Here is a 25,397-nt window from a genome sequence, read left to right on the forward strand (position 1 = left end):
GCAGGGTAAAGCTTTAATTTGCTACTGTAAGAAGGCACTTTTTTTTTTTTTTTTGCTAAATCAAATTAGGTGTTCAAATGTCAGAGTTTCTTTGATGTCAAGTTTCTACTAAGAGATTGAATGATTTAAATTGGAAAGAAAGAAGAGAGGGAGGGGAAGAGCCGACCTGTGATTCTAGAATTCTGGGATAAGGACTCTTGGACCTGCCTGACTCCCAGCCTCGCAGAGGATTGCGGAGTCCCCGTCCCCCCTCCACTGCACAGCAGGAAGGATTTCTTAATATTCTCATAGTCCCAAGTACCCGTTGCCTGTTTGCTGGGAGGGCGGGGAGTGTTTAGCAATAAAACAGGAACACAGGGTCAGTCACTGCACTTGGAGCTCACCGTGTGCCTGTCCCAGCATCACTGACAGGCGACAGCTCTAGGAATCTGCTTTGCCCGGTGTTTGACTGCAACTCTAAAATGAAAATGGATCCAACGATGCTTTTTCTATTTCCCTTTAAATTCTCAGCGCTAGTGATGTGAAACATTTCCAATCATGATTGTAGTTTTGAGGCTTTGGCTTTAGGAAGATCACAGAGATGAGGCAAAGCCTAAAGGCGACTGGTGTGTCGCACTAGATGCCACCAGGCAGCAGCGAAGTTTCAGGGGGGCTCGTCGCCACACCCTCAACCTGGGGCACAACATCTGCATGAGCAAAAACATGGGAATCGAATATTTGATGGCGACACCATGAATTCTGTCTTTCTGATCCTAGTGTTTGGGCGAACACTCGCCTGTTTTATAAACTTGCGCTTGGAAAATAGCCATCATCGCAGAACTGGGGCAAAGGCGAGAGATGTTGAACATTTGTACAGACGCAGGGTTTGTTAAACCCCAATACTGCTTCCCACTCTCCATTCACTGCTCACTTCCCATCTGTCACAAACAGTGGCTTTTCTGACCCTGAGATACAACTGATCCCCCGGACAACCTGCAGAAACCTCCTCAGGGGTTTCCGTGTCCCCCCTTCCAGCCGGGGAGACCATTCTCTACGACTGTGGCAAGTAGCTTTCAAAAACTCTAACATGACGAGCCTCTACTTACAACCCCCATCACCCACGGGTTAAAATATAAACTGCTTAGCTTTAGGATTCAATAGTAAAAACATCTTCTTGGGGGAAACAGCAGAAAAACAGGAAGGACAGAGCCCTTAGCTTCCTCTCCTCTAAGGGAGGGATAAATCCTTGAATGTTCGGATTACACCCACTTCTGTGCATTGGGTCCACATGTATACTGGTTCCACATGGGTTTCAAACAACCAGTTTACACTGAATTCTGAGAACACAACCCAGTGATAAGATTGGGATTAGGGATATTGCTTTGTGTTTCTCCTTGTTTTACTGACTTTGGAATTGAAAGGTGTTAAAACTTATATCTGAATGTTAGCAACGCTTCTCACAGTGAAACCTTATCCTTCTAACCTATGAACCCAATTAGGTGTCTAGAGAAGTAGGAGGACAGACTCATTTGTCAGTAAATTAAGCCTATCATATGGATGAATATGGAGGTTTACATTTTTGAGCCAGCTAATGAGTCCTCGGCATCTAGAACTTGATTGCCTTGGTGCTGCTGCTATTTCAAGGTCAAAACTAAGAGATGAGCTGTTAGGTGTATTAAATTCAAAGATCTGAAAGGGGGGCTAAGAATATATATATATATTTTTTAAAGATTTTGTTTGAGAGCCAGAGCGAGAGAGAGCACAGAGGCAGAGGGAGAAGCAGACTTCCCGCTGAGCAGGGAGCCCGATGTGGCTGGGGCTCGAACCCAGGACCTTGGGATCACAACCCGAGCTGAAGGCAGACGCTTAACCGACTGAGCCACCCAGGTGCCCCAAGACTCTTTTAACAATAACAAAAGAGGTGGTTTACCAGGAAGGTAAGAAAGAGATTTTTGCTCAATGCCCTGCATTTCTTCTTGGCCTTTCTTTTCAATGCCTCGTGCCCACCTTTCACATTCCTCAGGCCCGGCGCCCGCTCACGGATGACTGAGCGCACGTACACCTCAACACAGATGTCTGAATAAATGATTCCGCATCTTTCTCTTTCATCTCCACCACAGAAGAGCACGCTAGCACTTCTTCAGTGATCACTATGTAGCAGGAACTAAGTACCAGGTTTACACGCACATTATCTCAATCCTTGAACTAACTGTCCATTTTACAGATGAGGAAACTGGGTCTCAGAGGTTGATGCTCGTGAGCAGTGGTGCTCCAGAGCCCGTTTTCTAACTCCCGTGAAACTGCCTCTCTTTCGCAGCCTATCGTGGGACTCTATTTTGTAACTGAGTCTTTCTAAGGTGACTGTGAGCAGTCCAGCTCTGAGGGTCTGCAGAAGCAACGTGGTGCCTGGTGAAGGGCCCTGGGGACACGGAGGGGGCACTGAATCCTATAGGAAGAGGGGAGATCAGGTGAAGGTGGAGAGCTGTTTTCAAGGTGAATAGCAAGGATATCAAGTTTTTCAGAAAGGGGTATGATGATCTCACCCAGATGGTCATGTGGTTTTGAATACACACAGGGCCAAAAGCTGGAAGGAAAGGAATAACCACCAGTCAGCTCTTAGCGGTTATCTTCTCGTGATTTCCCACAGTCATCGTTTTCAAACCAAAAATGTCATCTACTCAAGGGACTTTATTCTCTCTTATAAAATGACACGGATAAAAGGTGGCAGCAACGACAAACTCAACTTTTTTCCTGTTGTTACTCCTTGAGTGGTATTTACATTCATTATTATCTAGAAGTCCACTGTACCTTATATACGTCCTTGGAATATTTTTAAAGCTTATATTTAGTTTCATGCTACTAGAAGAAATATAGCAAATCACAAAGAGAACAGCCTTTATAAATTTTTCCTTGTTTGCTCATTCCTGGAGTAGAAAGGGGGAAAACCTGCATTTTGAATTTTGTTTTTGGTGCTGTTATGATTTGGTTGCATGGTGACACACCTGTGGTCTGTGGTAACAAAGCTGAGACAGGGCATGGAGAAGACAATGTCAGGCAGTGGTGGGGAGATGCCTTCAGAGAAAGAAAACCCAGGGACAGTGACTTGGCATGTGCATTTCTGTACGTGTTACTGGGGGAAAGTTCCAGAAGCTGAACTGCTGCTTTAAAAAACAGGTAGTGACAGGCTGCCTGGCTCAGTCGGCAGAGCATGCAACTCTTGGCCTTGGGGTCATGAGTTCGAGCCCCATGCTGGGTGTAAAGATTACTTAAAAAATAAAGAAAGCTCACTAGCTTAATTCTATTTTTTTAAAAAAAGGTAAGGACGATGAGAGTACGTGAAGGTTTAGGCAACAATCACTGGGTATTAAATTTGATCTTCAGATGTCCTAAACACCTGGAAATCTAACATGATCACCTGATTCGTAAGTCTAAGGCAAATGTTTTCTTAAATAGAGTATAGGTTTGTTTGTTGTTGGTTTTTATGTTGAAAGAGGGCAAACCATTTTAGTCCAGGCATCCTCAGCTTTACACAGTACTTCTTGGCAGTCCACACTGTTCAAATAGAGTATGTGGGCACAGCCACTTCTGGAATATGCAAGTCCAGCCTCCTTCAGCACAATTAGCACCTCCCACCTCACACTTTTCTCATAGGAAATTTGTAGTTGGAGACAAGAGCAGGTATCAGAACCAAGAATATGTTATGGGTGCACAGGAGGCATCACAATAATAACTTGTCAGTAAAAAGTAAAGTTCAGTGGCATTTGAAAATATTTATGGGATCCCTGGGTGGCTCAGCAGTTGAGTGCCTGCCTTTGGCCCAGGGCGTGATCCTAGAGACTGGGGATCGAGTCCCACATCGGGCTCCCTGCATGGAGCCTGCTTCTCCCTCTGCCTGTGTCTCTGCCTCTCTCTCTGTGTCTCTCATGAATAAATAAAACCTTAAAAAAAATCTATAAGATCTTCTATAAAGTGACACAACTAGCGCTCCGCAGGGTCAGAAGGGCAGGCCAGCTTCCTAACAATATTCTAAGAGAGCATAGAAGAGCTAGTAGTTATTAGTCTGCCCCGGGCCAGCAGTTCATATCCCCAATGTCCAACCTTCACTTCACAGTACTGTTCTCCCCATTTACTAACGTCACACCATAAATGGAGGCCCTTCTGACTCTCATACATGTACAGACCAAATTCTGTTTCCAATCTTTTCAGTGAACTGGTATGTTATTCACCACAAGACTATATAATACAAAAAGAAGCAATTACTTGCTCAGAACAATGAGCCAGTGGCTGGAAATTGGCAATCTACACAACTGAGAGTTTCTCCTTTAAGGGTGAAAAAACAATGATTAAAAATGTATATTCTGAAAAAGCATCATGGGCATGTCTGCACTGCGTATAAATGTTAATCAGATTACCCCCCCACCTCCTTCTTATTCTAAGAAGATAGCCCTTATTTCCTTTATTCTTCTAATTAAGTGTATGTATTAAGTATACCTTGTACATTTTCTATCTGAAATTTCAATACTAATGATGAAGTACCAAGCAAAAAAGCGGCAGGGGCATGTCTGTCTGCATGTCACAAATAAGCCAGAAAATCATTACAGACCAATGATGATGCATACGTTTCTTGAGGCGGTGATAGCTGAGACATCCAACACCGAGTCCACTTGGAAAACGTCCATCAGTGTCAAGGCTACGGAAGAAAATATTAAAACAGGACACCAAACCATTTTTCCCCTTCCCACTGAGTGTTTATTTTATAGCTTTTGCATCAGGTAATCAACTGAAACACTTCAACAACAGAAAGCTAGCAGAATGTTAAGGAAGAGGAGTGATTATCTCTCCAACAGATGTGACAAAATGGTTTCAAGTTGGAAACAGTATTGCATAAATGAATCAACTGCGTGGGGGGGGGGCTGGGGGAGAGGCGGGAGAGCCGAGACAGGAAGGCCGAGCATCTTCCAACATGGATTGTGGTGGGGAAGGCACTGTTTAGCTCTCCGGAGTATTCATAAAATAAAAGTCAAAACATACAATCCATGTTTCTCAAAATTACATTCAACGCTGCTGTAGAGATGCTCCCATACCCGACTCTCAGTGGAAAGCTAGGGAGGCTGTCTAAAAAAAAAAACCACATAGACAGCACCGGTGGCTCTAAATCACAGGCTCACCAGTCATGTGTCTTAAAGAGATCATCACCATCAGGGTCCTTCTATAAATAGTACCGCAAAGGTCACAAAGCTGCATGAACTTAAATTATAGGATAAATCTGACTAACCGATCGCCCATTTCAATCTCTAAAATTCCCACTGCGGGAAATCAGAAAGCTCGCTCCACTCCAGAGGAGCTGAATTGGCAGTGCATTTGAAACAGGGTTGCTTTTCCCTCAAAAGGCTGCCTGAGCAGCAGTCTAGTTGGCGAGGTATAGCAATTCCGCAGAGGGTAAAAAGATGCAAAAATCTCACAGCAATTGCCCTGCTTCCTCTCAGAGTAAACAACACTAATTTAGGAAGAGGCAAATTTTCAAAGCATAAAGTCGAAGCACCTGGGCCTCTTACAGACAAACTTCATAAAAGGTTACAGTACCGTACAGCCTGGTACTTCTCCTAATAAAGCCTTCTAGGACCATAGGTGTGTTGGAGAATGATCAGTGGGAAAACCTAGATAGATGGCTTACGCAGATGTTCTCTATGTGGAATTTGAATATAAATTAAAAGACCAGCTATGCACTTGGGAACCAGCCTTTAAATTCTCTAGCGCTTTTAAGAATTTTTATTTCATTTTATTAGAAAAAGAGAATCATTGTCTACAAACTATTTTCTTTCTAACTATGCAAATACAATGAGCAAATCATCTGCAATATCAAAATACTGTTTGTAAATCACTGATGGCACTAACAATTTTAGGAATTTCCAACAGGACATATATTGAGAAAGAACAACAAGAGATTTCAAATTATAGGCATTAACTGAATTTTAAGAATAGAAAATAAAATTTAAAGTTTAAAAGTAAGTTTAAGTTCTCTGATTTTCAATTTAAACCCAATCATTGAGAATTCAAAAGCACCCAATATGTTCAAAGTTGCACAAATGGGTATGGATGATAGAAAAGTAATCCCCATGCAATATTTTAAGTGTTGCTATCAGATATATTTAAGTGATACTTTACAGATTAAAGCTCCGTAAAATCAAAATATATCCTCCCCATCACATTTTAAAACAGTCACAATAATTTATCAACAGTTGCCATTTCACAGCAATTAGAAAACAGGAGTTGATACAAGTTGAACAAAAAAAGTACTTTTCCCTCTTTTAGGAAATAAACATATGTATATATTTATACACACACACACACATACACACATAACATCATCTTTTAAAATTCAGAGTGGTTAATTTGCTTTTGTATTATAAAAAAAAAAAAAAAGAATTTCCCTATGGTCAAAATACTGAAAAGCCCAAAGGCTGAAAAAAGAAAACCACATTTGCCACTTTTAAAAAATACATTATTGTCTCAGTGGTCCTATTTTTTTTAATTATTATTATTATAAAGTTAGGTATTACGAGGACTCTGCACTCGTCAGACTCTTAGGACTGTACTGGACCAGATGGAATTAAACCTAACCCTTTATCCGTCTCAAGGAAGGATACTCCTTAACCAATCCTACTAGATGATAGAATAAATGCCTCTATTCTGAACTGTTAAACTGGGAAAGAAAACATGCCCACCTGGAAGCAATCTAAGTCATAAAAGTTTATGAATCTGGGGTAGAGACTGCCTGAATAAGAAAGCTATTCTTTGGATATAAGTTAGGAGCTTTTGGAAGTATATAAACTCTTTTCGGTCACTAGAATACAGATTTAAAAAATGATTTCTCCATAAATAATGATCTAATACGGGGGTTGGTAAACTACAACCTGTGGTCCCTATCTGGCATGTCACCTGTCTTTGAAATAAAGTATTACTGGAACACAACCATGCTCACTCATTTATGTGTTGTCTGTAGCTGCTTTTGTGTTAAAATGACAGAGTTGAGTAGTTTTGACAGAGACTGTATAGACTGCAAAGCCTAGAACAGTTACCCTCTGGACCTTTACAGGAAAAGTCTACTGCACTCATGACGTAGGGCACTGCATGCCACTCTAGTTTCCTAAGAGTTAATGCACCTTAAGATTTTAGCATGTGCTCCAAGAATAACCTGCATCTTGGGGAGTTCCTTAGCAGATTAAATGTCAAACACCCACCTGTGAAGTGGTGCTTTCCTTTTGGGCAAGGGAATAATTTGTATAAATTTCCCATAAATATCCGTAAAAGTTAATAAATACACAAAAAAAGCAGAAAGCCAGATAAGGAAACTATATGCCTGTCAACGTTCTCTTAATGTTGTCTAATTGCTGGGAGAAAAGGGTGCTAAATGATTCTGGAAACTTCCTTTTTAGCTTTTCTTTATATTTGTTTATGGATTGATAAGTAGTGCTCCCTCCACCCCCCTACCATTAATAACCTTTACAGCAGCTTGCCTAAAATGTTTACTTGCCTAGTTTGGTGAGGCCTTGTTCAGAAACAGTATTTATTTAAACTAAACACAGTAAAGATTAAATTTTTTAGGAAATGTTTCTGAAATTCTTCACCTCTGTTACTCTATGAAGGGTAAGACGGTACAGGGAAATTAAACTCTGCGATACATACCTTGACAACCCAGAGGTATAAAATAGCTACCATTTCTCAATGGTGATGTAAAATAAAAACAGACAAATCTCCCAAATTTGAAGAGTACATTTTCCCCTGCCCTGAGTCAGCTAACGAAGTGTTTTTCAAGAACTCAAACCTCCTGAACTCAAGCAGCTGTTCATGAATCTTTAAGAGTTCACAGGTGTTTCATATTTCCAAAGTTGTTGAAACAGGGAAGATACAACGTGGAAGATATTTATCAAACATAAATTTATATCAAGATTAACCACTTTTCCAACCAGCTTAGAAGTGGACTTTTCCCTTTCTTTGTCCCAAAAAAAAAAAAAAAAAAAAAATGAACGTTATGGAACCATACGTGAAAGATGTTTCCATCATCCCTTACTTTTCTAGAGCGCGTTAACAGTTTTCAAAGTGCCTTCACGTGCCGTCTTGTTTATTCCTCACAACACCCCTGTGAGGTAGGTACAGCAGGTATTAGTCTCCTCATTTCAAGATGAGGAAATTGAGGCAAAGAGAGGTTAAGTGACTTGCCCAAGATCACACAGCTGAAAAGTGGCAGAGCCGGGACCAGAAATCAAATTTTCTGACTCCTTGGCCAGTACTCTTTCCACTCTGACTACTGCCCCCAATTATGAATAATGTACTGTGTATCAAAATTGAAAGGTTACTGAAGTTCATTTCAGTGATGTCTTAACAGTAAAGTTAAACAAGAACTACAAGAACAGTAGGTCTGATGATTTTACTTGAAATAATAAAACTGGTGCAAAACCACTTTTACCTAATTACTTATAACCTTTTGGTCCAAATACATAAAATATGCAATATTTACAGCATTTTCCTTTCTTTCTTTTTTTTTTTTTTGTAAATGCAATGCTTTAAAACACATTATAAAGCACCTTAGTAAAAATAGTCTACAAGTAAAAGTACAGAAGTAGGGAAATCCTACCCATACCACAGCTCACTAATGAGTCATAATATGGAGTCACCAATATGTCAGTTTACCGCTCTACAAATAACCCATGGAGGAACGAATACTAAACTTACTTTTTTGATATTAATGTGTGGAAGCCTTAACTAAAATTCCAGAAAGTGTCAACATTCTTTGAAGTGTCTTCCCAGTCTTAGAGACAGGGGAGACAGGAATGAGAAATACTGCTCTCTTTTAAAATTGGTTTTTAACACTAATGATCAGGTTTGGTTTGTTTTTTTTTTTAAGAATATTCAAACAACCTACATAAATATGGGCAATTCCAACTATAGCAGAAACATTCTTAGCAAACAGTATCAAACATTCCAATAAATTTCATGAGACATGATTCACAGAAACAAAGCACACACTGCCAAACAGTTAGTAACACTATTCAGTAGAGGTGTATAACCCAAACCTCCAGGTGAAGGTGGAAGGAGCAAATGGATTCATCTTCATTCATGGTTAGGTGAAAAAAACAAAAAGCTTTATCAAAAAGAGAATACCAGAACTTTTTTTGAAATTGTATTTAGCCTCCAATGAGACCTGCTATGTGTTTATTTTTGGTGATGTGTAGGCTTTTTCCAGGCAGGAAATTATAACTCCCACCAAAATTTAACTGGGGGGTGGGGGGAGAAAAAGGAAAAAAGAAAGAAAGAAAAAAAGAAAAAAGGCAGAAACTTAAACCTCTTAGGCCACTGAAACTTACCAGCCAGTATCCACTTCCTCCGTGTTACTGCCCCCTAATGTGGCTCAATACACATGGTCTTACACACCGATCCCCAACCCGACTTGTGGAGCTGAGTACTAAGGTGAAGACAGGGTCAAGGTTTTAGTTCAAGAACCTAACAGTCACACCTGGCACTCAGTTCGATTTCGGGTAAATCTTTTCATAGAAAAAGTTTTGTGCGAGGATGTAGAGGTCTCCGTCTTTTTCCCGTACAGCGTGGGCTCTGATGAACTGGAACTGCTCTAGCGCAAATTCATAGAACTCATTCTCCATTTTCCAAATGTCAGATTGCTGTAGTTTTGCAATGGTTTGTTTAGTTGGGAGTTTCTTCTCTGTGGTTTTCCTAAGATGAGATTTCTTTCCTACTTACAAAGGAAAAAAAGAAAAGGTGAATAATTCTGAGAACACACAAAAGAGTGATGCTTCTTTATGTGGAGAGATGGATTGAGTTGATGTGGCACACTGAAGGCCATTAACAACTGTTTTTGCATTAATATCATTCAGGCAAAATTGGTACCCTAATCATACTAGAAGTGTCATTTAAAAAAAAAAGATTTATTTATTTTGAGAGAGAGAGAGAGAGAGAGAGAGAGAGAGAGTAAGTGAGCATGGGGGGGGGGGAGAGTGCAGAGGGAGAGAATCTTTCAAGTAGGCTCCCTGCTGAGTGAGGAGCCCAACTTGTGGCTCAAGTCCCAGGACACATGAGATCATGACCTGAGCCAAAACCAAGAGTCAAACACTCAACCGATTGAGCCACCCAAGCACCCCTAAAACTGTGATTTATTCCTTTATAGTGTAAATCCTTAACCTGTTAAAGACTTAATGAGGGATGTCTGGGTGGCTCAGTGGTTGAGTGTGTCTGCGTTTGGTCATGATCCCGGGGTCCTGGGATCGAGTCCCACATTGGGCTCCCTGCAAGAAGCCTGCTTCTTTCTCTGCCTATGTCTCTGCCTCTCTCTGTGTGTCTCTCATGAATAAATAAATACAATCTTAAAAAAAAAAAAAAGAGATGCCAAATAATAAAAGTAAGGATTACCACTCAGTAAAGTGTAGGCTGTCACCTTTCATGTTATACTGTTCTAATCTCAAATTCTTGGTGCTCTGACTAGTTTAATTTTTCAATATGATAGAATCTCTACTTTCAAACTTAATACTAATTTACCATAACCTGTTAGAACGTAGGGCATATGCATACTCTAGGAAGAGTTACTATATTGTATCTTACCAAAGAACGGGGGAAAAATCCACATTAGATTGGACCAGAGCCCTGTCACTTCCAGATATGTCATACAGTCGAGGCTGCTGAAGCACACTTCACCAGGACAGACACAGCACATGCTGATTATCATGGGTGGGACTCAGTCTCACCATCCCATCCTTACTCTAAACAGCATTAGGCAGGACTCAGGTGCAATATGGTCATAATGTTTGGTGTCTGGCATTAGCTAATATTACACATTTCTAACTAAGGCTGGTTCTGCAGATCATATCTTTCCACTATCCCTACAATACCTTCTAACTATCATGTTTATTTGCTCAAAAAAATATGTAATGAACACCAGCTGTGTGCCAGGCACTGTTTTGTATTGAAAATGGTTAAGAAAAAACAGGCAATATACCTTCTTTACTGCAGTTATTTCTCGTGCTTTGAGTTACTCAAGAAACATTAAATCCCACATTTTTCAGGTTCCAAACAAACAAAGTTAAAGACAGCTTTAACAAGAAACCCATCCTTTATATACCTGTACGGTAGAGTTCTGTAGCGCCCCTGAAGAACCGGGGCAAAGCTGCCTCCAGCAACATGATAAAATCTTCAAGTTCTTCAGTAACTCCCACCAGAAAGTATTCATTAATTAGGTTATACTTGGCTTGATCCATAGCCCACCTGCTTCCCACATTCCTAAAACCAAAGAAAAGGAATTAAAAACCTAGCTGTGAAATCTACTAAGTATTTTTGATGCCTCTGACACTATATACTATGGAGAAAATAAGCACATGTCCATCCAAAATCTTAATGCCCTTTTATTAATGTCTTTGGTGGGAGGGGAGTAAATTACTTGATTTCGAAGGTCCTTCCCAGTTCTATGAATCTATGAAACATACTAAAGAAGTTCAATTAAAATCACTTCACTAACGTCCAAAAGAGCAGTACCCTTTTATTGCTCTAAGGCGGGGATTGGCAAACTTTTTCCTGTTAAGTGCCAGAGAGTAAATATCTTAGGTTTTGCAGGCCATATGTTCTTGGTTACAAATATTTAACATTGCTCTTGCAGCATGAATACAGTCATAGACAAGAAGTAAATAAATGGAGATGGCTGTGTTCCAATAAAACTTTATTTATAAAAAACAGGTGATCGGCCAAATTTGGTCTCCAGGTTGTAATTTGCCAATCCCTGTTCTAAGGAAATGATTAAAAATTGAGATGTTCTTCCTATGATTCCAATTCTTTTTATGGTGTTATTATGATCTGATATAGTCTACTGAGTAGGACCTTACAGTTCACAATGATCTAATAACATGTTTCATATAATAAGGTAAAGAATTAAGGGATTCCTTGCATTTCTCATCATGGTTTTAAGGAAGAGATACTAACTTTGAATGCGTTCCTCTTTCTGCTTTTCCTATTAAAATGATTAGAACAAATAAATATATATAAACATGTACTGTTTTTTAAAAACTGAAAACTCTGCACATTCAGAGGAAATAAACTCTTCCTTAAAGATAAAATTTATTTTCCACCTCACGTTTATTAGCAGACTAAACCATAACCTTGGCTTTTCTCAAGGTAAAAAAAATCAGTTAACAGTAAAACCAGGTGAATAATGTACTCACTAAGCCTTTTCTTGATCTAAAATGAATGGCTAAAACAATAAGCTTAGGAGAAAATGAGGTTTATGAAATGACCCCTGGCCTCTAATTAAGAGCTCTGCTGGAATATAGCAAAACTTGGTAATACCAAAAACAATAAATTAAAAACCAGCATCTGTGAAAACACTGCAAGGATATGATGTATGAAGAATCTTTTCTATGCACTTAAAGGTAACTATAAAACTAGATATTTAATTACATGCTATTTTTAATCCGGTCTTTCACTAAATGCCCTACATCTAGCCCTTGACTAGTATGTTCACACTTGCGATATACAAAATACAGAGATAATAAAGAAGATTATCAATTTAAGCTAACTATGTCCCTACCAGCATTCCGAGCTATGGCCACAGAAGAATGGGATTTGAAGCCAGAGCTTCTCCGGAGCACAGTCTGAGCCGCCTTCAGCTACACACTCATCAAAGGTCTAGAACAGACACAAAGCAACATAGGTGAGCCATAAATGGAGGTCTTAGTTATCAAATACCTTAAGAGGGTAAGTTATGAAATACACAGGCAGCAGCTGGTGGGATGAGCTAGTGAATGGAATAGGTGGGTTATAAAAACATACTTCAGATATTAAGGAAAGTTAAGCAGATTTTTCTCCTATCTTTGTTTAATGCCAATGTATATAGGAGTTTGGGGGGGGGTTGTTTTGCTTTGTTTACTGTATGAGTTAAATCCTCCCCTCCCTCAGGTAATAATTTGTCCTTGAGAATAAGTACTAGTTCATGTTGAACTTGTGTATTTGCATTTTCTAGCCCCCCTACAAGGGAAATTAAATAAAAACAAGGCTAAAGATTCTCTATGTGAAATCATTTGAAATGAATATAAAGGAGGACTACATTTAAGTCTTCTCCCCTTTTCTCATTAAAACAAACAAAAATTCATTGTACAAAGCAGAAATGACTTCAGATATTGATGATTTGTATACCCTCCTGGCCAGGGCATCTGACTGAATTATTTAAAAGGGAAAGAGACTCACAGGTTATCAAACTAAAATTAATCAGCTTCACTTCCTCAGGTACTTACTGTTTGTCACAGGCATTTTAACAGTAGGCACTACCTATTTGAAATGATACTGAGATCCCAGAGAACAAACTTGGGAGCTCTAGTTGTCGTTGTGAGACTTTTACAAATGCCACCTGTTAATGCTGAGAAGAAAAAGTATGAAAGAATAGAAAGAGCATGAGAGCATGAGAGCCTCTTGAGTTTCTGGAACCAGGTTTGACCTTATAAGTGTCTTTAAGGACTCCAAACCTCAGTTCTCTGAGAATAGAGCCAAAAAATCCTTACAGCTGGTGTCGGGTGGCACTAGACTGGAATGATTCTCTTTATCCTGGCAACATTCAAAAGACAACAGCAGACCACAGTTCAAAATTTGCCCATTGGTTTTACAGATGATTTTCTCCATGATATAGCAAAAAGGTCAATGACTTGGGTTTGAATCCTGAACCCAGAAAATGTAAGCTTTGCATTTGTTTCCTTATGTAAAAAAAGGAGGACACGATCTTACTTTGAGGAAGAAATAAGGGGCAGCCAGGGTGGCTCAGCGGTTTAGCGCTGCCTTCAGCCCAGGACAGGATCCTGGAGACCCAGGATGGAGTTCCACGTCTGGCTCCCTGCGTGGAGCCCGCTTCTCCCTCTGCCTATGTCTCTGCTTCTCTCTTTTTCTGTCTCATGAATAAATAAAGTCTTAAAAAAAAAAAAAAGCAAGGAAGAAATAAAATCATGGATGCAAAAGAATCTACCACAGTGACTGTTCATTGTAAGCATTAGATAAATGGAATGTGTCTGTCTGTGCCTGTCTCTCTCCCTGCCTTGCCTCCCTCATAGTCAAATACAAGGTCTTATTGGTTCTTGTTCTCCCTGACCTAGATAGCATTTGACCATCTCTCGTTTCTGAAAATCTCTTGGCCTCTCTACCCCTAAAGGCTTCTTGTCTATGTCTTTGGCCACTCCCCTTTCTGGCTTTGTTGGTTCTCTGTACCTTTCTGAATGCACTATCATCATCTTCTTTGAAGGCACGTCCTTCCATCAGGTATGGAAATTCATCTCAGTGATCTTCTCTTTTCCCACTCCCTTCTTAACTTATTCACACTTCTTACTTCCTTGGCTTCATTTATCATTTCTAGGCACAAGACTTCTACAACTGTACCTCCAGATCAATCACTTCTCATCTTCTAATACTTAGTGTGCATTTTCATTTAACTTTCCAATATTACTTCATACTCAATACTCCTGGCAACTGCAAGGACATTTCTAAATCTTTCTTCTACAGACTACATTTAAGTCTTCTCCCCTTTTCTCATTTAAACAAACAAAAATTCATTGTACAAAGAAGAAATGACCTCAGATATTGATGATTTGTATACCCTCCTGACATCATTGAGGTAATGTCTTTCTTTTTTTTTAATGTTTCTTTATTTATTTATTCATGAGACACACACACACACACACACAGGGAGAGAGAGAGAGAGAGATTGAGAGAGAGAGAGAGAAGATAAGGGCAGAAGCACAGGCAGAGGGAGAAGCAGGCTCCATGCAGGAAGCCTGACATGGGACTCGATCCCGGGTCTCCAGGATCAGGTCCTGGGCTGAAGGTGGCACTAAACTGCTGAGCCACCCAGGTAATGTCTTTCTAATCCATCTCTTCTTTTTTCAATCTTGGTCCTCTCAGGGTCCTTCAATGCCATGTCTCCATTGTTACAATCATTTTCTAATGGGCTCCCTTCACTCCTTCCCTCAATTCCTTCACCTTGCTCTGTACAGTTACCAGATTAGTCTAAGGAGTCACTTCTAACATTCTCTACTCAGAAACCTTCAATGCTTTCCAATGTCTCAACAAAAAAAAATCCAAATTTTTTATCCTGGCTTTAAGAAATGCTTTATACTCTGACCTTGAAATGCTAGTCTAGCCTTATCTCTATGTGTAACTTCCACGTTTGCCAGATTAGCCTGTTTTACTGTTTCTCAAGTATGTGATATGTAACTTAAATCTATATACCTTTGCTGACTACATTTTCTTCCTCTAAAAGCGCCTTCCTTCTATGAATCTAGTTTACATGAAGACTATCTTTCCAATGATTCTGGCCCAAAGTTACTCTTATTTTCTTTGGGCTTGTACAAATTAATTGTATACTACCTTCTAATAGCCAGCTCATAGGCTCCAGTTATGTGTATCTATCTATACACCTTTATCTGAAGAACTTGCTTCATGTACTTTTTTTTTTAATGTGTATTATATTCTCACCCAACTACAATGAAAACTTCTTTGAGGGATCATGCAATATGCATTTGTGTCCTCCACAGCATACAATCTATTGCTGTACAAATTGTCTGCAGAGTTGGTAGTTGTAAACGACTGGAAAGACTGTACTTCAGCGATTTACGGAATATTAAAGGCACAGTTCTAGTGAAGATGAAGATAGGACAGGAACATTTTCTCGTGAAGCATTCTGACAGTCCTTAGAGTTCTCTCAAATTCTCTTAGGTTCTCTCTGTAGCTAGCTAGATACACATACACAATTACACACACACACACACACACACACACACACACACACATACATACACACATGAAATGAAAACAACTGAGTTTACTTTTAAGACTCAATAAACCCCATTTCAGTGGCCATAACATTATTTCTGAATTTTATGACATGGTCTGACTTAGATGTGCTGGCCTAAGTCACTTTCTAAAAAGTCGTTTTATTATCATTTATGCCAACTTGTAGCTCATAAAAATAAAACAACCGATGTATGTATCTATCTCAACCATGTTCCAATTTCCAAGAAATCTTTGGCTCAATGAACTGAGTGATGATATATTGGAAGGTTTCTGATTCCATGCCTATCCAATTTAAAAAAGATCCTAGATCATAGTGAGGTGCCTCTGAAGCTCAGAAGAAGCGCTCTGCTTCTTTACACCTCCATCTGATTAGAGTTCCTGATAGAAAATAAATGAATTATTAAGGTGATTGTGGGTGAATGCACAATCTCTACCACCATTTTGTGTGTGTAAGACACTGAAAAGATTTTCCTTAAATATAAGAAACTAGGGTTTTAAAATGCTGCAGTATTGAAAGTTTCCATAGAGTTACTCTATGGACAACTTTGGGAATTCAAAGATTCACTATTGGAATAAAAACTAATGAATAGGGACACCTGGGTGGCTCAGCCGTTGAGCGTCTGCCTTCGGCTCAGGGTGTGATCCTGGGATCCTGGATCGAGTACCGCATCAGGCTCCCTGTGAGGAGCCTGCTTTTTCCTCTACCTGTGTTTCTTCCTGTCTCTCACTGTGTCGCTCATGAATAAATAAATAAATCTTTAAAAAACAAAAAAAATAGATAAAAAATAAAAACTAATGAATACGCATGAATTAAATTCTCTAGTTAGCTCCTAATTCCTGTGCTCTTCAAGTATTTTAGTACTGTAGATAAAACAATGTGTAGTTAATCTTCAAGTCTATTTCTGGCCAGTAGTTTTAAATTTGCTAGCCCACTCTGGCAGTCTACAAAATTCATTCTTCATCCTTCCGGAGTCATATAGTTTTAGCCTCTCTTGCAGTTCTTGTCAGTGGACTGAAGGCAGAAGTGATATGAGCAGGCCCTGGGTCATTTGGTTAAAAGGAAACTGCTTGCCCTCTACTTCCTTCCTTCACACAGGCTGGAATGCAGATGTGGTGATGACCCAAATCCAACCAAGCACATAATGACAACTTCCTAAAGAAGAGCAGAGTAACAACACAGTAGGAAACTAGGTCCCTGAATAACAGTATGGAGCAAAGTTGCTCTAAGAGCCTAGGCCCCTCACTTTTAGGCTTTCAAGTATGATAAAAAATAATCTTATTTGGGCACATGGGTGGCTCAGTTGGTTAAACATCTGGCTTCAGCTCAGGTCATGATCTCAGGGTCCTGGGATGGAGCCCCATGTGGAGTCCTACAACCTGAAGTCTGGAGCCCATCCCCAGGGCTCCATGCTCAGCAGGAAGTCTACTTCTCCCTCTCTCTCTCCTTCTGCCCTTCCCCTCACTCATGCTTGCTTGCTCTCTCTCTCTCTCTCAAATAAATAAAATCTTTAAAAAAATGAAAATAATCTTAAATTACTTGGGTTTCTTTTAGAAGGCTAGCATCTACTTTAATTCACCAAATACTTTATTAGACAATAGAAAAATAGAAAAATAAATTGGGTTTTGCTTCTTTTATCATTTGGGAGAGGAATTTTGCTCCCATCAACTAAAAGAAACAATCCAAATATGGCCAAGTAGCAAGAAGGCATGGAGAAAACAAAAGACCATGAAAAATCAAAATTTGGTGAATGTACACAAGTGTGCCAGATCTTAGCATAACAGAAGTTCTCTCATTTCTACATAAGTATTTGATGAATTAAGTAAACCAAGTATTTCCCAGTGAGAGAAACCAAATTAAGACATCTCAATTCCATCTTTACCACATACACCTTGATGATTCAGTCCACTAAGATTTTAATCAAGATGAGCTGCTGCACGGACTTCCCAACACTGACCTCACTCAGCACCTGGGCTTCTGTACTCCTAAGGCTCAAGACTGTCACTCAAATGCATGGTCATCAGAATTTTCCCGCTTATTTCCAAATTCTATTAGCCTTCTCCTACACATTTTGGTCATATTTCAGAAATAGGATTTTCTCTACATAAATATTTTTCTCTTTTAAATTGAAGTCCTTAAAATAACAGAGCAAAAACAAATGAAAGCACTCCAGACTCTCTTTCTCTCCCACAAAACCCAGTTCAGTACACCACAGAAACAAAAAATTATGATCAGTTCTCTCACTTAAAAACCATCTATTTTTAGAAAGAACAATTCAATATGAGCAAGATACAGATGTTTTTAAAAGCATGAAATATCAAAATGTTCTTTAGACTATTTAGATTATTAGTTTAGATATTTAATTCCTAAAGCTGAAGTTTAAGAAAATTAATCAAAATTCGATGCTTGATAGTGATGGCAATTATATTTACACTCAAATCCTTTTCTGCAAATGATCTTACTTCACACTTTATATAAAAAACTGAGGCTAAGAGTAAGCTCCCCCAATTTCCTGCTTAGACAAAAGCTTATCTGCATTTCTAGCCCCCTGCTGCCCTCATCTTTAAAGAGGTAATTCTTTCTCCTATCTTTGAATACCATCCTCACCCCCTTCTGAGACCCTGCTCCATCAATTTTTCTCTAGTCTCTTGTATCAGCCATCACCCTTGCTCTCTTTAGATATATAATATGCCCAAGTGTCTGTCATCTTAAAGAAATATTCCTGATGCTTTTTGTTCCTTCTAAAGCCAAACTTCTATCTCAAGAGTGCTCTTTTCTCTGGGTCTTAACTTCATTTTTCAGTTACTCCTCCACCCTTTGGATTCTACTTTTCTTCTTTTTTTTAAGATTTTATTTATTTCCTTGATAGAGAGAGAACAAGCAGGAGTGGCAGGCAGAGGGAGAGGAAGAAGCAGGCTCCCTACTGAGGACATCTTGTCTTTGAAGACAAAGACGAAGATGAAGATGAAGATGCAGGGCCCATCCCAGGACCCCGGGATCATAACCCGAGCTTAGTCTTAGTTAGGCAGACACCTAACTGACTGAGCCACCCAGGCATGCCCCTGGATTCTACTTATATTACTTTCTCAAAAGCCCTAATGACCTCCTCATTGACAAATCTAAGGTACAGTTTTAAATCCTCAATTCACTAAACCCTTTGCAACTGAAATTATTTTCCTATCCATTTGGACTCATTGGGTCTATCTTCTGATTCCCTGACCTTAATCTCCTTGCCATGCTCCTCTTTCTCTGCCTACTCCTTAAATGCTAGCACGACCCAGAGCTACACATTTGCTCCCTTTCTTTTTCTTCTTCCTTTTTTATTTGGACCTTTTTTTTATTTTCCATATTCTAGGTCTTCTAAGTGCAGTTTCATTAACTCCCTTGTTTCAACTCCCTTCCCAACTAATACTGATGACTCCCAAATCTATAATTTAGTTGCTTGAGATACAAATACAATTTTTGGAGGATACCTAAACTGACTTGTACATTACTAAAAATAATATTCAATTTGAACTCATCATCTCTTTCTTCAACTCCATGATAACTGACTCTTCTGTTTGTTCTCTTTTGGTAAAAGGAAATACCTATGGTCCCATCAGATACCTGAGAAGAAGAAAAGTCAAGGCTGACTCTAGGTTGTTCACCTTTTACTGAGACAAAGAATACTAGTCTATATGTATGAAGCTTTCAAATAAATATGAGCTATAACAAATTATATTGCTTTCCTGTGATGCTTTCAACATATAAAGTACTTGCTATGCAAACAATAATTTTTTAAATGCCTTTGTGAGACAGAATTGTAAAAGTCATGTTCCATAAACAAAGCATGGTCAGGGGATTGTGAATTGTTAAGAACTGTACAGGTAGTATTTTGTAAGTTAATGACTGAATTGGCTAGCACTAAGTATAGATTTCTTCTAATCTCATTACTATCTTTTATAAACTAATATATGTTTTTGGGTAGAATATTCTAAATTCACTGTAATACTTAATAGCTGTCAATAAATCTAGTTAATTTAGAGTAAGAAAAAAAGAATACAAATTGGGGTAGAAACTGTGATCCCTGGGACTAGTGAGTACTTAAACATAAACTGATTCTCCTTTAGATTGTTATTTTGAGCACTTAACTATTTACTCTTAGAAATATGACTCCCTCCCACTTGGTGTTAACAAAATAATAGTTAATTTAAAAAATGTTGGGATGCCTGGGTGGCTCAGTAGTTAAAGCATCTGACTTTGGCCCAGGGCATGATCCTGGAGTTCTGGATTGAGTCCCACATCAGGCTCCTTGCATGGAGCCTGCTTTTCCCTCTGCCTGTGTCTCTACCTCTCTCTCTCTCTCTCTCTCTCTCTCTCTCTGTGTGTGTGTCTCTCATGAATAAATAAATAAAATCTTTAAAAAAAGTTTAATAATCTATAGGGCAGTTCAAAGCTGAAATATTTATAATATTTAGACAATGTGAGTGATGACTATTACAGGCACAGTTAATATTACTTAGAAGCTATACGAAGGCTCACATTGAAAGAAGGACTGAGAGACAAACTATGGATTCAAACTTGGATATTTGGTAGATTATTTTCTCAAAATGAATGAAGTGCACCTGCCACTTGGCAGAAAACAACTGACAGTATTAGTAGCCCAGTGGTTCCCAAATGAAGCTGTTTTGACCCAGCAGATAACACCTGGCAATGTCAAGAGACATTTTGGTGCTTACAACTAGAGAGCGTGGAGAGGATGCTATTAGTTTGAGGTCAGAATCACTGGTTAACTTCCTATGTGTATAGGCAGCCCCTTACAACAAGGAGTTGTTTGGCCCAAAACAACAATAGCGTACAGGCCAAGAAATCCTGTGGCAGGTGATGACAAAAGTTAAGCTTTCAAGCAAAAAAAAAAATAAAATTTTGGAAAACCTGATCTGTCACCACAGGTTTGATAGTTTCCCAATATTTAAAGACTTCTCTGATGAGATCTGTGGCAACATTAATGAATGTGAATTTCTGATATTGTACACAAAAATGTGTCAACATTTGGAAGGTCCACCTAATTTAGTGTATGAATGTTTCCAGTGACCAATGCATGATGTTATACAATTATGCTCAGTTGAAAAATCCATTGAAAATATAAAATATATCAAAGGATTTTAATGTAGCAGAGCATAAAAAGTTCACTACTGTGGTTTCAGATTCCATACTTCAACAACTTTAAGAAGCTACTACTTGTCAAGTTTTAGTGTAATATTAAAGAAAAAACATCCACAATCTTCTAAAAAGGCTATTAAAATCCTACCTTTTCCAATTACATATCTATGTAAACCTGGATTTTCTTTATATACTTCAACCAAAAGAACATACTCAAACAGATGGATTCAATAGCAGATATGAAAATCCAGCTGCCTACATTAAGCCAGATATTTAAAATAATTTGCAAAAATGTAAAATACAACTCTTTATGCTTTTTTGAAAAATGGTTATTTGCATTAAAATATGTTACCATATGATAGGTTTCCTATTGTTACTTTTAAATTATTATTTTTAAGATTTCCCAGTAAATTGGTATATTTATTGATACTGATAAATATCACCCAAACACAGGCTCTTTGGGGTCTTCAAGAACTTAAAAGTAAAAGGAGTTCTGAGACCATAAAGTTTGAGAATCACTGATTTCTCTATATAGTTCCTTAGCACTGACCTTTGTATTATTTAATAAAGCTTGAGAATCACTCATTTCTCTAGTTCTTTAGCGCTGACCTTTGTATTATTTAATATCCCTATTTTCCAGGTTCTGGGCAGAGATTACACTAAGTAAACCTCTAGTTACAAATATAAAGAACAGAGTATTTGAAATCTCCCAAATAAAACAAATCTTTTGTTTCTTACAAGATCAACTGAAAGCTATCATAGGTATACATATGCCTGAAATGTGTTTGAAATTACTGTTTGACAGTGTAAGGAGGAAACAGTTTAGATTATGAGGTATTACAGTTTAAAATACAATAGTTGCCATGAGTGCTGAACTGAATATTATCTAATATGCTTTCAAGTATCACATGAGGTGTAAACAATATACAATTTAATGGAAATGAAGCCAATGCAAGGTATTTCCAACCTTTGCCAGGTATTTCCTACATCATCATAGCCACCTATTAATCCCCCTTATCTTCAAATACCTTGCCATTTAAAAAATGTTGTATGTCATGTAGTCTTATCAACTCTATAGATATGAGTTTATTAATGAATGAAAGCTCTTTCCAGTTTAAGATATGGAGTTATTTGCAATAAAATAACATCATTTAACTAATTAGGTACCAGAATGTTGCCAACACTTGAGACATAATAAGCCGTTTTTAATGTGTATGTTTCAAGACCAAAAGGTCCATTTGCCTAACACAAAACAAAGTAATTGTTTATTTTAAAAAAGCATTTGTAGATGATAACACAAAAGTATTTTGCTGATGTTACTAATATTACATCAAAATATTACAACTAAATAAAGTAGTGTATTAATATGTATTTTGCAATGACATAAAAAGACAAAAACAGGGATGCCTGGGCGGCTCAGCAGTTGAGCACCAGCCTTCAGCCCAGGGCATGATTCTGGAGTCCTGGGATCGAGTCCCACATCAGGCTCCCTGCATGGAGCCTGCTTCTCTCTCTGCCTGAGTCTCTGCCTCTCTCTCTCTGTGTTTCTCATGAATAAATAAATAAAACCTTTAAAGAAAAAAAAAAAAAAAAAGACAAAACAAAAACAAATCAAGCTCCATCATTATCAGAGTAAATGGTTAAGTCTCCAGGCTTGAGAGGGCATATATACCTAAAACTTTCAAATACAAAAGGAAAATGATGTTAAAACATCTGCCTGAATTTTTCTGTGGGTATTGAAAATGCAACATGGGAACATCTCTCACAAATAAATGTCAGGTAACATGTTGTATTCCCTCTCTCCTTTTGAAAGAGAATAGAGGGCTTAAGACGGTGAGCTCTGGAATTAGAGTACTTAGGTTTAAATTCCAGCTTTACCATTTACTGGTAGTATAACACTGGACATGGCACTTAACCTTTCTGTGCCTCAGTTTCCTTATCTGTAAAATAGAGACAAGAACAGCAGCCACCCTACAGAACTGCTGTACAGGCTTCCTGAAAAAATACACACATCTGTACATATATAAAACAGTACTTGATACACAATAAGCATTCAAGAGATGTGAACTATTATTGTTGTCATATTAAATATTATGATTACCCTAATTATCCCAACTACATAGGGCAACAATCACTAAACCATGGTATCCAGGGCTTACAGTGACCGATGTTGCATATAAGACCTGATGTGATTGTACATCTTCTCTTTACCCACATTAATATTCCTTTGGTCAAACGTGTGAAATGGACACTAACATTTACTGAGTAAAAACACTGTAAGTGAAAGGGCTAAAATAAAAAAAATAAAAGAAAGAAAGAAAGAAAGAAAGAAGAAGGAAAAGGAAGGAAGGAAAGTAGGAAATAGTGTTGGAGTGAATTTAGAAATAACTATCAATAAATTCTAAAGTACAAAGTCACAAAAGAGTTACATTATTAGATTTTATAAAACACTGCAGAATCACCATAATAACTAAGTATACATATTTTTAGAAGATTAAATAATGCTAAGAGATCAATGGACATTTAAAAAAAAGATCTGGTCAGTTATCTGTGTTTGAATCAGTACTTTTTGCCTAAAGCTTTAAGATTAAGGAAAGAAATAGCAATTTCTAACAGAAAAAAGTAAATTAAAAAAACCCCACTGCCTCATGTGACACAAAAGGCACATCCAACTTAAGAAAAATTAATTGTCAGATCAGGTATCCAACATCATGATTATGCAACACTTTAGGTTTCAAAGATGCAGGACTCATTCAGTCAACTCATTTGCTAATAAGCCCTTCACTGTGCTGCACACTAGGGAAACGTGGGAGAGTGAGATACAGCCCCCACTTCAGGAAGCTCACAACCTTCTGAAGGAGACAGATATGTAAACCAGTAACTCAAATACCACAAATAAATGCTTTAAAAAGGGGTTTGAATAGAGTGCTCTGGGAGCCTTCAAAGAAGCGACATAACTAACTGCCAATGGCGCACCAGAAAAGACTTCATCAAAGAGCTACCATTCGAGCTGGACCTTAGAAGTGGACGGTTTTCCAGAGGGAAGGGGAGACGTTCTAAGCATGGGGAACAAAGGTGCCCAAGTATGGAGCGACAGTAAGTTTGGAGGACAGCAACATTTTATGCGGCTGAAGCACTGGGCGCCCCAAGGACAACAAGGCCGGAGAAGTCAGTCTCAGGTGTTGTCAGATTGTGTCTCATGTGCCTGGGGCAGACTTGTGAGCAATGGGGTCCCAGTAAAGGTGTTCCACCAGAAAAGTGACAAATCAGATTGGTTTCTCAGAAAAGTAAAAGTGGTGCTACTCTGAAGATGCACTTAAACAGAAGACAACCCTTTTGAATAGAAGACAACCCAAATCCAAACCTGCTAATAAGTAAGAACTGTTATTCTCATCTTGCCTGAAAAAACCCAGCTGCTTTAGCAAAACAGTGTTCTTAAACCAATGAACAGATATCAATATAAATTGCCATGATTGAGACTAAGAGAACCAAAGGACATATACAAAATCATCACATGAATGAATAGTTATAATGGTCTCACAGAAAATTGTTAGGACTATAGTGAAAGGAATATTCAGCCGTGGAACTGAAGTATCGTTTTTTAAATGACCAAAAGAATGATGTGTACTCCAAAATATCAACTATCGTTTTACTTTTGCTTCTTCATATTTTTGGGTTCTTTTCCCAAAAATTCCCACCATTAGCAAGTAGTACATTATAATTAAGAAAAAAAATTTAAAGCGCACTGTTCATTGCAGTTGATAAACAATTATCTTTATAGACATCTTAAAACTAAAATATTACCTTTTTGTCTCCTTGTTTTCGTCTTCTTAATCCTGGTCTATAATCATCTCCAAATCTCAGAAAGTAATAGTAAGAAACTAGCCTCTCAATAGGATCCCTTATGACATTAATGTAAATTGGCTTCTTCTTCACACCAAATCTGAAACAGAAGAAAAATGTAAAAGGTAAAATCTGTATTTTCACTTGGCTTAGGGGGGGTCCTAAAATTATAAATTCTATATGGAAAGAAAAACATGAATTTAAATAAAACAGAGTATGTAGAGATTAGGAAATAGTTTATGATTATTTATGCTATAATACAGTGAACAGGAAATAATTTAAAAATTACTGCTGACGATAAAGACGGGAAGTTTGTATGAAAAACAATTTTACATTTTACTGGTAAGAATTACAAAAAACATTTTCATTTTATGTAGCAATGATTTCTCATTTCTGGCTCACTGAACGAGACACATGTTATCCATGGATTCAGCTTAAATCCATGTAAGTGTGACCACTGGAGTCTACCTTCTGCCATTGCTGATTTTAAAGACAAGAGTGAAAGACATTCAGTTTCCAGCACAGTTTCCTTAGGGAATGAGAAAGAGGTGATAGAACAGAGGAGACAGAGAAGGCTTTCACTGTAGCCACCGGGGCAGCCCCTAGAAGC

At 38.3% G+C, this 25,397-nt stretch overlaps 1 protein-coding gene across 2 annotated transcripts in view; it reads right to left on the reverse strand.

Moving 5' to 3' along the window:
- Window positions 1-4,705: 4,705 nt before the first annotated feature.
- The window catches only part of HS2ST1 (heparan sulfate 2-O-sulfotransferase 1), a 174,089-nt gene continuing 153,397 nt past the window's right edge, over window positions 4,706-25,397 (reverse strand). The window contains exons 4-7 of one of the 2 annotated variants that reach the window (XM_041749034.1): window positions 24,749-24,887; window positions 12,563-12,660; window positions 11,108-11,265; window positions 4,706-9,730 (exon numbers count right to left, since the gene is read on the reverse strand). In XM_041749034.1, the coding sequence (XP_041604968.1) occupies window positions 9,501-9,730; window positions 11,108-11,265; window positions 12,563-12,660; window positions 24,749-24,887 (625 nt within the window). In that variant the 3' untranslated portion in view covers window positions 4,706-9,500. The remainder of the gene's footprint in view (window positions 9,731-11,107; window positions 11,266-12,562; window positions 12,661-24,748; window positions 24,888-25,397) is intronic. The other variant, XM_041749035.1, reaches the window with a different exon arrangement.

Source organism: Vulpes lagopus, chromosome 3, assembly GCF_018345385.1.
Source record: "Vulpes lagopus strain Blue_001 chromosome 3, ASM1834538v1, whole genome shotgun sequence".
Classification (NCBI taxonomy): domain Eukaryota; kingdom Metazoa; phylum Chordata; class Mammalia; order Carnivora; family Canidae; genus Vulpes; species Vulpes lagopus.